General features: G+C 40.2%; 1 protein-coding gene across 1 annotated transcript; it reads left to right on the forward strand.

The window, feature by feature from the left end:
* Positions 1-8,176: 8,176 nt before the first annotated feature.
* trarg1b (trafficking regulator of GLUT4 (SLC2A4) 1b) lies at positions 8,177-12,058 on the forward strand. Its single transcript, XM_072662388.1, has 3 exons — positions 8,177-8,794; positions 9,369-9,492; positions 11,764-12,058. The coding sequence occupies exons 1-3, from the start codon at positions 8,411-8,413 to the stop codon at positions 11,769-11,771; spliced, it is 516 nt and encodes a 171-aa protein (XP_072518489.1). The 5' UTR covers positions 8,177-8,410; the 3' UTR covers positions 11,772-12,058.
* The last annotated feature ends 2,114 nt before the right edge of the window (positions 12,059-14,172 follow it).

Raw genomic sequence — 14,172 nt, forward strand, 5'->3', positions numbered from 1 at the left:
GAGAGAGAGAGAGAGAGAGAGAGAGAGAGAGAGAGAGAGAGAGAGAGTGCGAGAGAGAATGCATCATTCTCTATAATGCTTGTGTGTTTTTCGTAGAGCACAAAGGCATGATGGCGTGTCTGGCTGCCTCGCTGACGCAGCCAGCCTTACCTTGTCCTGTGGCCTTCCTCCGCCTGCCTGCTGATTCATGTCTGTGCTAGCTTCAGAGGAGGAGGGGGAGGGGCAGCTATACAAAGTAGAGAAAGTAGAGCGAGAGAATGGTAGATCATTACCAAATGGACCATCGAGGAGGAAATAAGTTGGGGGCGGGGAACACCAATGACCTGGCATGGACTGTAGATGTAATGTGATTCATCAGATCCGATTTTTCTTTTTCTTTTTTTTCTTTGATGGACTGATTAATGTGCTTTTGCAGGCACCACACATTCGATCAGGATGTTCTGCAGTGCATCATGACCACAACACAGGCATACAAAGTTATGAATGTAATGTGTGCTGGCAGTACAGGCGAGACGGGAAGGTTTTTGCGCTCTAGAGAAAAATTGTCTGTCAGAACTTGTCCAGCTCTTTCTGCGGTCCTTCGTCTTTACCAGCAAGACAACTTAAAGGAATACTCCAGTGTTCTAGATGATTACAGATTACAGTGTTTCAGTAGCATATGGACCATTTCAGTGTGTTTCCCTTTCGACCCCAAACTTGCCTACAAAAGAAGCCATTGGCAGCTGGTTCTAATAAAACTGTATCTTCTCTTCTGTTCTCTGTCATTAATATCCATGGTATTCAGTCATATGCTACAGATACAGCAGATGCAGATTAAGTTGAAAACCTTTGGAAGTTTTCTTTTAAACGTGACTGAAAACTACTTTGGAAAACTGATGGCCTTCACCGGTGGGGACAGGGAGACCTGCGGTTTGAGGGTTGGCCCTGAGGAAAGAGGGAGTGGAAAAGAGGTGCGCAAAGTACTGACAATCTGTTGCCAGTTTCTAAATTGAATGAGAGCTTTGAACAAACAGAGTTTGAGGAATTTCTAGCATCTGCAGGAGGAATCTGAGGAATGCAGGGCATTTCGAATCTGGCCATCAATCTGAGTGGAAGGAAGGAGGATCTCTGATCGAGACAGTGAGAGCATTGTCTTTTACAGTGTTTGGCTTCAACACGATTCTCAAAAATATTTAATGCAGGTGTGGTAGAAACATAACATGGGGCAGTGGTGGCTCAGCGGTTAGAGCGCCAGGATATCGATAACGGGGTTGTAGGTTCGATTCCTGGGCTCGGCAAGCTGCCACTGTTGGGCCCTTGAGCAAGGCCCTTTACCCTCTCTGCTCCCCGGGCGCTGGAGTTGGCTGCCCACCGCTCTGGGTGTGTGTGTGTACTCACTGCCCCTAACACGTGTGTGTGAGTGTGTGTTCACTACCAGATGGGTTAAATGCGGAGGACACATTTCGCTGTACACTGTACAGTGACAAATACGTGCACCTTTATCCTTTATCCTTTACCTTTAACATCTGATTGCGTTGGCATTGGATTGGGGATCTGTACGTGTGCTGAAATCCTGCCCTGCTGGAAGCTAACGGAGTCTTATGTGGAAGAGGTGCTGAGAGCAGGGCCATATGGAGTGTTGTGGAGAAGTTTTATTGCAGGGTTTTTTTTTATTAGGATTTACTTTACATACTTGTGTAAGTCCAAAGTTTAATGAGTGCAGTAAGTTGGGTTTAAATTCTGAATTGACTGATTCTGAACTGCTGAATTTTATCCAATGCTGTGAGAAACGTGAGAAAAAAAGATTTAATAGTAAAAGAAAAACCTATGAGCAGCACCAGCCTCTTCAAATTCAATGAACAAAATTCCACCTTCTGTTATAAGAACACTAATGAGGTTTAGTTTAGAGCCTCCAGTTTATTTGCTTGTTTCTCTGGGATGTTGGTGAGAAAATAACATAAATGTACATGAACATGCTTTTAAAATCTAGGTCAATTCAGTAATCTTTACTACAACCAGCTACTAACTATTTCATTCTTCTAGAGCACAATAAACAGCTCATCATATCAGTTTAAAATATCTCTCAAATCTAAACACGTTTGAATCTGTTCATTTAGAGTATTTTTTTTTTATTTGTTTAATTAGTTTTTCTTAAGCAGTTACTTGCCAATATCTGCCAATCACATTTATGTCCAATAATAAACAATAAACATACGAAAAAAACTGGTAATGGCAACAAAAAAGGCTGCCAGTCATCCATCAGCTTTTATCATCGCCTTCACACACACACACACCATAGCAAACACCAGTCGCATATTTGCCTGTACAATAGGAATAATTGTTACATGAGTCAGAGGAAGCACAACCATCTTGGGAATTCCCTGTTTGCTGGGAGTAGACTTACTGGTATGGGAGGGAGGGTGATTTTCCTGTACATTCAGAACAGTGAGAATAAACCATTGGCATTTACAAGGTTCAGAGATCAGTAATAATACCACTGATTGTGTCGTATTAATGTTTTATAAGGCACAGTGAGGAGCATTACATAGACCATCTGCTCACTGATGATACTGAAACAAAGAAAGGTAACGTAATGAAGAAAAGTGGTATGGCCAAATAAAGCCTAATAAATATCCATATATTACGTGCATGTGCTTTGCTCATCTAGGCCTACTGCTCAGTACACACTTATTACACTTATTAAATCCTCACACGGGCCAGGAGTTTGTATTCTTAATGCAGAGCTTTGGGCCATGCAGACACAGCCGTCACACAGGGAACAGAATGTATGAGAGCGAATGTGTGTGTTCCTGACAGGTATGCGATCACACTTCTCTTCCCTTTACGTTCCATTGTCAGAAGCTTTCCTCCAACATTCCAAAGCCTGTGTGTGGGAAAGGCTGACGGGGTGTGTTCACAGCCGTCCGATTGGACGAGAGCTTTGATGTTTATTAAGTGGAAGAATGATTCAGGGGTTTCTGTAGACTGTACGAACGTGAGGCTGGCAGACTATTTAGTCTGTTCACCCCTTCTGCGTGTGAATTGCTTTAACAGTCTCTCAGAATTTCACTTCACCAAAACGTACACAACTGAATTGAATGAGAATAAAGCTTCAATTCTAGGAAATGCTCCAGTGCCACTCTTAAATGTGGCATAAAGACCGTTTTGTTTTTTGTTTTTTTGTTTTTTGCTCCATTCAAACCCTCAAACATCAAAGCCATAAATATAAATGTATATTAAACTCCTTCTCTCCTTTTTTTTTTACAGGTGTGCAGACAGAGTTGGTGGATGATGGCGCATGAAGCGTATGTGTGCAAATGGTGGCTAACCAACAGCAGTTCTTCTCTGGCAAACTTTATGTTCCTGTCCACATGCTAAAGCTGCCAGCTGAAGAACTGTTGTGGTCAGCTATGTCCTGCAACGCCCTTTTAGAAAAGGAACCATCTTGAAGAGTTTACCATCGAAACCACAACCAGTGTGTTTGTCAGAATTTTAAGCTTTTGTAAAAGACACAGCCTAAATATGACATTCACAGCAGTAAACACAGTATATCATTTAAAACAGAACTCCTGTTTTTTTTTTTTTTTTTTTTTTTTTTTTTTTTTTGGCTATGTGAATACAGAATTTTATTATTATTATTATTATTATTATTATTATTATCATATAGGTTGAGAATAACTTAAATCAAGCCTGCGTTCTACATGTACTCCACTCTCAGGTTGCAAAATAATGTGAGCCAGGCCCAAAGCTCTATAATGAGCCAGTATATCCCTTAATTCAATCACCGCACATCACAGGAAATAGTCAAGGAGAGTGAAAGCCATTCTGGATAGCTGGGATTATGTGGGAGCTGGGATTGAAAGACTGTGAGGGTTCGGTAATCTGAGTGCCAGATTTGTGTTAATCCTGGCGAGGCACTCCGGGTGAGCTGTCTCGTCCCCAGACAGGTACTGTCCAATCTGATTATGCACAGTATCTGCTTTGAGCTTGTGTTAATGCTCATGTGCACCACTACAGTGACTTTTCACAAGCAGATGTGTACGTTAATGTTTTTGTGTGTTTTGTTATTTGTGGATTCTTTTGAAAGTTCGAACCAACTTGATGATGATGATAAAGGTTGTCTAAAAAAAATGTTGTCTCTTGTTGTCTTTCATGGAGTTTACAGAGTAATGAAGCGGTGTGTCCTGGAGGGGGCACCATTTCTTCACAGCACTAAACAGTACAGTCAAAAACGTCCCTGTGTATTAATACAGTACCATACAGTATGGTATAACATAGTTATGGTCACAAACAGCTTTCAAGTACCTGGTATTAAGAGAATAGCAGAATGCGACAGTGATTGATTAGTCAGCTGATAATCAAAGCCCCCAAACCTTCAAGTCTTCATTTTTGTCCTCATGAACTCCCTTTATCATCCACTCACTCGCTTTACCTACTAGTTCACTTGTATCCAACTCCAAAAAAGACAGTAGTTGTGCTGTTGGCTACTGGGGAGATATATGCAGACCATTAAGGTGTGTGTATCCTGTTGATGGAGCAGGCTCTTATAACTGGACTTTCTGGCAAAAGTCAGCAGTCAAGTGTATTTATTAATGGCTCAGAGCCCAAATTGGACATCACAGGGAACAATTAACATGCTGCTTAATACAATGATTAATATGTCATCAAAAACCTTATGAAGAAATGTCTTATTGGCCATAGTGTGACATTGGAGCCATCTGGAGTCTCTCACAAGTACTGACAGTACTTTGTAGCAGCAGGAAGAACTTGGAGGAACTGAGAATGTGTGACTGTTGAGAAGCGGTAAGTGCAGTTCATCACCATCAACAGCTTCAATTGATTTTCTCATGTATTTACTGATACTGCTAACAGTTTTTTACATTCAAATTGATCAAATTATAGTGCCACAGCTTAGCTCGATTTGCTGAGTGTGCCACACCCCATCTCCCAAGCGGACAGGAGGTACCTCCTGAGTGGGGACATCTATATTGAGTCCCTTTGGAAGGTTTTGCTGCAAACCTGAATGTAATTTCCAGGACGAGGGGAATCTGACACGGGAGGCTTAAGTAAGCTGGTCCTCTCTGACACGTGAATACACCAATGCCACTGGGTCCAGACAGATCCATCCTGGACATTACGCTAGGGACTTCCATTTGCTATGGACTTCACCACTAAATGTAAGAGAACGTCAGGCTGCCTAATAAGAGCAGAGACCACAAATGTCTGGGTTGTTTGGAAGACCAGGACGCCATAATGGAATGTGCTTGACAGGCTAGTATAACAGATCTGTAAGGATGATGGTCTGAGTCAGAATACAAGAGCCTCACTGCCATTTCACAGTCAGTCCCAAATATACATTGACACATACCTGGTCAATTTCTCTTGAGGCCTGCAGAAGCCAACTGGCACGATTTGAACTATGGTAACAGAAAAGAAAGCCATGGCAAGCCAAGCACCGTAATAATGTTACATATAGCATGTGAGGTTCTGTGATTAAGAATGAATGTGAGAACCTTAAATGGGGCAGAAACAAGTAGTGTGATTTCCCATGGGAAGATATTCTAGCCACACAGCACCAGACGCTAGTATGCACTGTCATTAAGCTTTCACTCCAAACAAATGTTCGACTCTACAGAATACTTTACAGTCCTTGAAGAATGAGAGGAAGCAGCAAGCCATACTTCCCCAGACGTAGCAAATCAGACAATATAGGTATTAAGACATTCTTCAGCAGCTGGCTTCACATCTGCAGATTGGACGAGCAACTTCAATGTGACCAGTAAATAAGTAGGGGAGGTCAAAGCATACACCCAAGTGCACTGCACTGTTATACAGTCAGTTGTGAAAAGAAGTTCCCTTCCCACCAGGTAACGCAATCAAATTAAAGAGTTAATTAATATTAGTGACAAGTAACCAGCCTTGTCTGATCTAAGTCTAACTTTAGGCCATTAAATCAGCGTGACAGACAGTCTGGTCAGACACATCATTCTGCATGATGATTAATAACTGAACCTAGGAGTTAAGGGGTTAAAGTCGCAGTGTGGTACTTTTTTATTTTTTTATTTTTTGCTCCTAGGCTCGCACTATAGGTTGGGAGTGTAATTCTTGCGCTTTGGGTAGCCCTCTAATGGTAAATGGGTATTTTACAAGCTGAGCGATACAGAATCAGCATCGGAAGTGAGGGAGGCATGTGGATTGTCACAGTACAGTAATATTACAGTAGACTTTTCCACAAATATGACTCGGGTTACACAGCATTATGCAGTTCTCATGAGAGGTCTCATGCAGCTCCTCATGCAGTTATATAGTGCAGTAACAGCATTCAGGTCTTGAGTGGCAATGACAGAGATATTATTCTCCCCATTACAAATCACCAAAGCGTCAAAATGATTTTCAAGTTGTTCAAGGTACAAATGCTACCTAATGTTGCTTTAAGGTGAAGCTTTTTGGCTGACAGGGGCCCTGTTATATGTGTCAAAGACCCTTACAATAATTATTAATATTAAGAGTATTAACGTTCATTCCAACTGTAAAGCATGGTGGCGGTAGTGTGATGGTTTGGGGATGCTTTGCTGCATCAGGACCTGGACACTGAAACACCTGAACACCATTATCCACAATGCAGAAGCAAGTCAAGCTCAAATTAGTTACAAAATGAAAAAATCTTAACTTCTGGAATGGAATAGTCAAGCTCCTAAGCCAAACCCTATTGAAATGTGGCAGGACCTGAAACCTGATGCAGTTCAAGGCCTACAAAAATTTCACCACACCACTAATGAACAACTACTGCAGGCGTTTGGTTGCAGTTATTGTTGCTAAGCAGGTGTTCCCAGCTATTGAAAGGAAAGGGGCACTTACTTTTCTGGTTGTTAATCATGATTATATTATTGATATACATTAATATATAAATATAAGATATAAATAATCAATTAATGAATACACAAAATCACATGGTTGTGTTGTTGTTGTTTTGTTTCTGTTTGGTTTTTTTTTGGGGGGGGGGGGGTGGATTGACCTGATTTACAGCTCAGTTGTGCTGGTCAGCAGACTTTTAACTTGTCAGTCACATTTGTTTAATTTTTATTTAAATTAACATCTTATCTAGATACTATGTTTATGGTCTAATATCAGAAATATGATTTCCAACCACTAAAATAGCAAATAAAATAGCAGAAATAAAGACTAACATGTAATCTCCTCGTCTAAATGATCAGAAGTCACTATTTACTCAATACTCGCCGTTGGCTTGCTCACTGGGGGTCTTTGATCCATCATATCTTATGTTATTTTCTTCTTTTTTCTTTGTCTCTGTCTTTTATTAATCACTATTTATGTAAAGCTGCTTTGTGACAATAAATCCGACTTGACTTGACTATTTCACTGACTTTGGGTTTAGGTCACAAGCAAATATGTATGCCTGACTAATCTGAAACTTCTTCTTTGCTCAGTCTAGCGAAAGCCCTGCTAGCCATTCATGCCATTCATGCCATTCATACATGGTGTTTTTGATACTTGCAGACAGTTTTCGGAGACAGTCTTTCCCCATGGTACACGTCACTGCCATACTCTGCTAGTTTTTCATGGCCGCGGCTTTGCCTGTGCCAGTGTCCGCAGATGGGTAGCTCAAATCGACAAGCCAGGAAGCTAGAGCTGGAGAAGCTAGCAGGTGCTAGGCTAAAAGCTAACCTCAGCTCCAGGAGGTGCTGTTTGGAGAATTCCAGTCGTGGAAAGCGGTGGAGCACAGCTGTAAGACAATCTCTTCATCATTCTAAAGGTAAAATAACAGTTTATAACTGCTAATAGATCTAAAACACCAGTCACTAAGTCACAAGTTATTTATACATCAAAATAAGAAAAAAAAATAATAAAAAAAATCAATAAATATACTCTTTGGCTCCTTTAAGTTGATAAAAGATACATGAAGCAGTGTCTGGGGTATTTGGGAGGTTGTCAAAATTTGCAAGATCTTTAATGGTATGTGCCAAATATGGTACAAATATGATTTAATCTTACAGTAAATGTCCACTGTTGTCCTCAGTGTAAGTGTTATTAGCTCCACTGACACCAGATGTCTTGCTGCCTTTATAACGTCAAATAACGCTCCCAACTCCACCAATAAGGCGCTGGAGAGGCTGGCTCAGAGCTATCTCAGTACCTGCTGACTGATCGCTATGAAGCATTAAGACCTTACCACAGATTTACCCTGCGCTCACAGCCTCGGCCCAATGCGAGTTCGGTCGGATGTTCAAATATTGATGAAGCAGTTGGATGTCCAATCTATCTCTCACAAGAGATCGACCCTGCATCCCTGGTGCGCCCATAACTGGATTAATTAAACCCTTTCCATATTATGTTTCATGTAGCCTCTAGAAGAGTTCCGACCTGAAAAGGCTTTGCTGTTTTGCTCTCACTCCCTCACTGCCTAAAAGAGATGGCCATCAATACGGACGCCACTTTGGAGACAGGTGCCCTGGGGGAGAGCAGTGCGCCACAGCCGGGGGACTTTGGAGACACCCAGAAACTTCTTGGCGTGTCATCCGCGGGGTCGAAAGAAGGACTGGGAGCTCCTGACTCTCGCAGGGGGAGCGTGAAGTCCCTGAACGCGGAGCAGAATGGACAGAGGTCACCGTTTAAGTCCGGATCTACGGGAAACATCACTATCCTGGTCCCATCTCCGCTCAGCCTGAGCCGCGCGTCCTCTCCGGGACTGACCGCGAGATCGTCCGAGCCGCAGAGCTTCATGTGGATGGCCGTGTTGTCCTGCTTCTGTCCAGCCATTCCCTTCAACATATTCGCGCTGTACTTTGCGCACGCGGTGAGTCTTTATTACCAGTGGACTGAACGAAGCTAGTGCCTCAGTTCAGCGGGAATAAGATCAGTGATGCCAACCCAACAACACAGTGCCTGATAGAAGGGATATGTGTGTGTGTGTGTGTGTGTGTTTTGTTGAAAACAGTGCACACTGAGTTTCACAGTGTATGACTTTTCAATGTAGGCTAATTTCACACCTAGACCTTTGGTGTGGGACCTTTGCAATCTCAGCATGGCAGTTTCACGTGCCCTGTGTTTTTGGGTCCTGCCTATGGATTAAGATCAGATCAGATCAGATCAGATCAAATCAGATCAAAGCACGTTTACTGTCACATCACATTACACAGGTGTAAAGGTGAGTGACAAACTTTGGTGCATCGTCCCCCACGGTATTAGGAACACACACACATCAACTTACACTGTACATTTACTACACACACATTACATTGTACTTGTATTGGGTGGAAGCGTGACTCAGCCTTTGCCTTTCTTGTCAAATACTCAAGCTGCACTTGACGCTGTGTTTCTGTCTATTGTATGTGTGTATGTGTGTGTGTGTGTGTGTGTGTGTGTGATAGTCACGCTCCATGATCCAGACAGATGATTTTGAAGGGGCAAAAAGGCTGGGACGGCGCTCGCTGCTCTTCAGCATCATAGCCATAGTTTTGGGTCTGGGTGTGATCATTTATCTGGTGATAACAGGTAAAACACACACACAGGTTTGTTTTTACACAATGCCTTGATGTTAGGTTATTATGCCTTATATGAGTCACACTCTCTCATTTCATTCTGGATTAGATTTTTACAAGTAATTAAAAAAAAGGGAAGAGCAACAGAAACAAAGGGCAGAATTGTTAAACATGGCTGTAAAAAAGTATTTACAATAACATATGCTGTATAGTTCAAGCTGTGAAATATTCTGGTATATTCATAAAAACATCACATACTAAATACGTATATACACGTGTATAGTGTATATATAGACTCATTTCCAACCCCATTTTTGCTTGTTGGTAACTCTTAGGCCTAAGTGTCTTTATGATCATGGTAATAGTTGGTGGTAAAGGTCCATTAACACTGGATATTTTAATCTCATCAAACCAAATTGATAAAAGCCATTTACTCCACATTCAGGTACTTAAAATATTCTTTCCAGAATTCAGAGGGCATTAGGGTAAACAGGGTTTGACTATCAGCCTCACAGATTTAATAAAACGGACTGCTGCCCCAGGAAATGCTGTTTTTAATTGCGGTTCACAATAACCCCTGGAATTGCCCTGGAAATGGGTCGGGCGTTTACAAACACTTATAATGGACATCAATGCCATGGTAATGTTGGATTTTCAATGGTTTTGTTGAACTGTTCTTTTTCCTGGGGCAGAGAGTGTACAACATCCATCTTAAAGCATCCTTTAAAAAAAAAATCTTCTTACAAAGTCAAAATGATGCTTACAGGGTCAAACATATGCATACAACACACCCAACATTTGGTTAATTGTCTGTTAGCAAGTTGCACCTTGACCAGCCACTTTTGGCAGCAATCAACAACCTCTTGGCAGAATTCTGGTTGGATATCTGGCCACTCTTCTTGGTAGAATGAAATGGAACGTGTTGGTTTCCTGGTGTGGACTGACTTTAAAGCACAGTCAGAATGTTGGGATGGTCATTTGGCCAACGTTTAATGACCATCCCCACCAGGGTTGGGGTCATTGTCCTGTCAGAATACTCATTTATGTCCAAGTTACGTTCAGGTTAGGCTCCTTTATTATTCTACCCACTCCATTCAGCCCTAGACAATGTTACCATTCCCTTGGTGAACTGCAACCTTTAGCTGAGCTTGAATCTGTCAATATTGGAGCAAGAGCTTCTTTCTCAGACAGTAGCCTTTCAGTCCATGGCCTGTGCCTTAAAAGTTCTTGGATTGTTCTTGACCATCCAAATACATTTCCAGCTGAGGCTGACAAACTGGGTGTTCTTCCAGATCTTGGTAAAGTAGCTGCACTTCCCGCTAACTTGTACTTAGACTTGATGATCTTGGAATCTGCAGTTGTTAAGAAATGGCTTCAAGAGACATTCCTGACTTGTGTAAATCTATGATCATCCTTCTCAGATTTTCACTGAGAGTTCCCTGGACTGTCCCATTGTACTGTGTGTTGGTCCATCCAATGAGTGCAATAAAGTGGGCATAGAGAAGCTACCAGCTGCATTCAATCATGATCACTAATAGGTTAAGAGGTCATGTCAAGGTAACTTTCAACATCATTGAATTAATAATCGAATAATAAAGTGGGTGTATGTATAGTTTTGACTCCTCCCAAAATTAAAAGTCCAAATTCCTGTTTTTTTCTGAAGTTACATTTATTCCGACCCAGAAAAAGAAGTTAATTACATCCATTTAAAGCCCAGATTTTCCATATTGCCATGTATTTGAAGAGGTTAACCGTAGATACTGCAGTAGAAATGGTACAGTCAAATTTCTACATCCTTATTTCCTTTCCTCAGGAATGATGATTAATTATGTACATACTCTTTTTACATCTTAATAATGTATATTTTAATCAAAATGTAAGACAGATTTTTCCTAAACAGTCAAAATAACTAAATAATGAGAATTAATAATGCTGTGTAGATAGTGTGAGAAGAGAATACATACATATAGAAAGGCATTCATTATTTACCTGATGAATATTTGTGTCACTAAACAACAAAGTGACACTAAACAGGACAAGGATTAATATTTCTTAAAACTAAAAATCTGTAAACCCATTACACGTGTTCTACAAATAATACTGTATAGAAATGAAAAACCATGTACTCTGGGCCCCCTGGTGGCTTGGGTCCCTATGTATTTGCTTATAGCAAAAAAAAAAAAAAACTGACCTTGGCCAATCAGTCTTTAGAAGGAATATTGTCAGAACATCATGGATGCCTAATTTTCCCTCTTTTTCATGACTCTTTCTCTTTATCCTCTAGAGAGTTGATATTTTATAGTATGAAACACCTTTACACCATCAAGGATCTAACGGGCATGGCATGGTCATCTAGGACAAGCAGAGTCCTCAAGATCTACAATGAATGAAATAACATTCAGTAAAAAAACTAAACACACATCATCATGCATCAAATCGTCTTGTGGAAAGTGCATACCATTCATTATTATTATGGATTTCCTATGCATGGTCTGCTCCATTTGTATTCTCTGAGGTTACAGAGGACGTCTACTAGAGGAGTTTCATGTTGGGGGGGAAATCACATCTCCCATTCTCATGGACTTTTAGCATCATGATGAAAATTGTCGGCGTTATAATACTTCAAGATACAATCATGAGGCCAAATAAACATTAACTGAAATCTGCCAAGCTCAAAATGAGCTCAGAAAAGAAAAAGAAGTTTCCATTTTGAGTTGAATTTTATTTCTCTTTATCTGAAGTTATTAATTATATATTTTTTTATTTTTGGTATCTTCTTTGCAAGTTGCAACAAGCTAAAAAAAATCAATTCTGTGGACTGGAATTTTTTAAATAGTTTTTTAATATAAGAATATTTTTTTTATTGGTTTTAGTTGTTCTGATACTGAATATGAATTCTGATATCAGATACAACTGCAGTTTTAATTACATTTATTCTTTGTAAATTTGATCAGTTTGATCATTACAACTAAAGATGATGATCCCATTTAGATATTTTTTATGATCTTTGTTTTTAATTTAACAGCGTTAGTAATGGATTAAATCTAATTAGCACTTTTGAAAAAACAACAGTATTGTTAATTTTTTTATTATTATTATTCATTACATTGAGATGGAATAAGTTCTTGTTGCAGTGCCTTTTTTATCGGTTTAGGATGTTCTATTAAATGGTTTTATGAGAAGGATGAATCGAAGCAAATGAAAGAGGGCTGGTTTGCATTCTGGGCAGTTTAGGCAATCCGTCCTAATGAGGAGATTATTGTTGTACCTTTCTTTCAGGTTTTGATTCATGATATATGCAAATTCAATGTTAATGTATGCAGAACCAGATGAAATGCATGGACAACATTGTACCTGTTTGATTTTCATGCATTGTGCAAATGTGACCTGTGCTGTCAAGGTGCCATATTACCACATTCCTTGCATGTCTTCGATTAAACATGCCTGGTGAACTGATGTACAAGTGTATTTTTTCAACTTTGTCTTTAACTTAAAAAATGTTTAAGTAAAAGTGTCTGTCTATGTGGTGTCAGTTTATTAGGTACCATATAGCTACTCTTATTGGTACTTGTATACCAACAACATAGATGCATTCTGTAGGTTTACAGTTACTGACTTAGGCCCATCTGTTGAAATTCTTTAACCTTCACTGCAACTTAGGTTCATTAACAAAAATTAACTTTCAGCTGTTTGCAATAAACCAATCAAACAAGACCAATTTAACTAGCTAAATACCACTAATAGTGCTTTCCCCAAATTCAACACCGAATGCCACTTTTAATGACAACTGCAGTCTCAGAATTATTTAACCTCCTAAACAGAATCCATCGGCTTTATTAATTGCATCAGGTGGGCTTATCAAATACCTGGACAGGCTAGTTTGCTGACTGAGGCATTTGATTGCATGTTAGAAATATGGCTCAGTCAAGACAGTTGTCCAAAAAGTTCAGATTAGAGATCACTGCATGATCAGTAAACAATCATTCAGCAAAGATCCTTCAGAAAAGAGATATAGTTGAAAGCATAGTTCACAAGTTCACAGAAAGAGGGAGTCATTATCAACTGCTCCCTGATTCCTGAAGAAGCAGGTGGTCAAAAACCCTTAAGATAAGCCTGCAGCAAGATTTGATGGCAGCAGACACTGAGGTTTTGGTTTGCACATTGCGGGATTCTGTTCTAGGAAGCGATAAAAAAGTGATCTTTTCGGGCCTATGGATCAGCTGTGTGTCTGAAGAAGGAAGAAGGAAGCATATGCTGAAAAGAACACCCTGACTACAGTGAAGCATAGTGGTGGCTGGGTGATGCTCTGAGGCAACTTTGCTTCCTCTGGCACTAGAAACCTTCAGCGTGTGGAGGACAAGAAAGGCAAGAATCCTAGAAGAAAATGCCATGCCCACTGTGAGAAAGGGCATTGTTGGACCCTTCAACTGGACAATAATCCTAAGAATAGCATAAAGCCCACCAATACTTGGTTTCTGAAGAAATCCTGGAAGATTCTTGAGTGCCAAACACAGTTGCCTGAATTGAACTTCATAGAAAATCTTGTAAAAAGCTGAAAGTTTGTCAATAAACCTAATTTGCAATGGGAGAGTTTTAATTGCAACTGTCTTATTTGCATAGTGGCATGTTAATGAGTTAGGAACTGTAAACATACCAAGTGAACCTATCTTGTAGTTGTGCTTGATAAAATTGC

The sequence above is a fragment of the Salminus brasiliensis genome, chromosome 18 (assembly GCF_030463535.1).
Source record: "Salminus brasiliensis chromosome 18, fSalBra1.hap2, whole genome shotgun sequence".
Taxonomy (NCBI): Eukaryota; Metazoa; Chordata; class Actinopteri; order Characiformes; family Bryconidae; genus Salminus; species Salminus brasiliensis.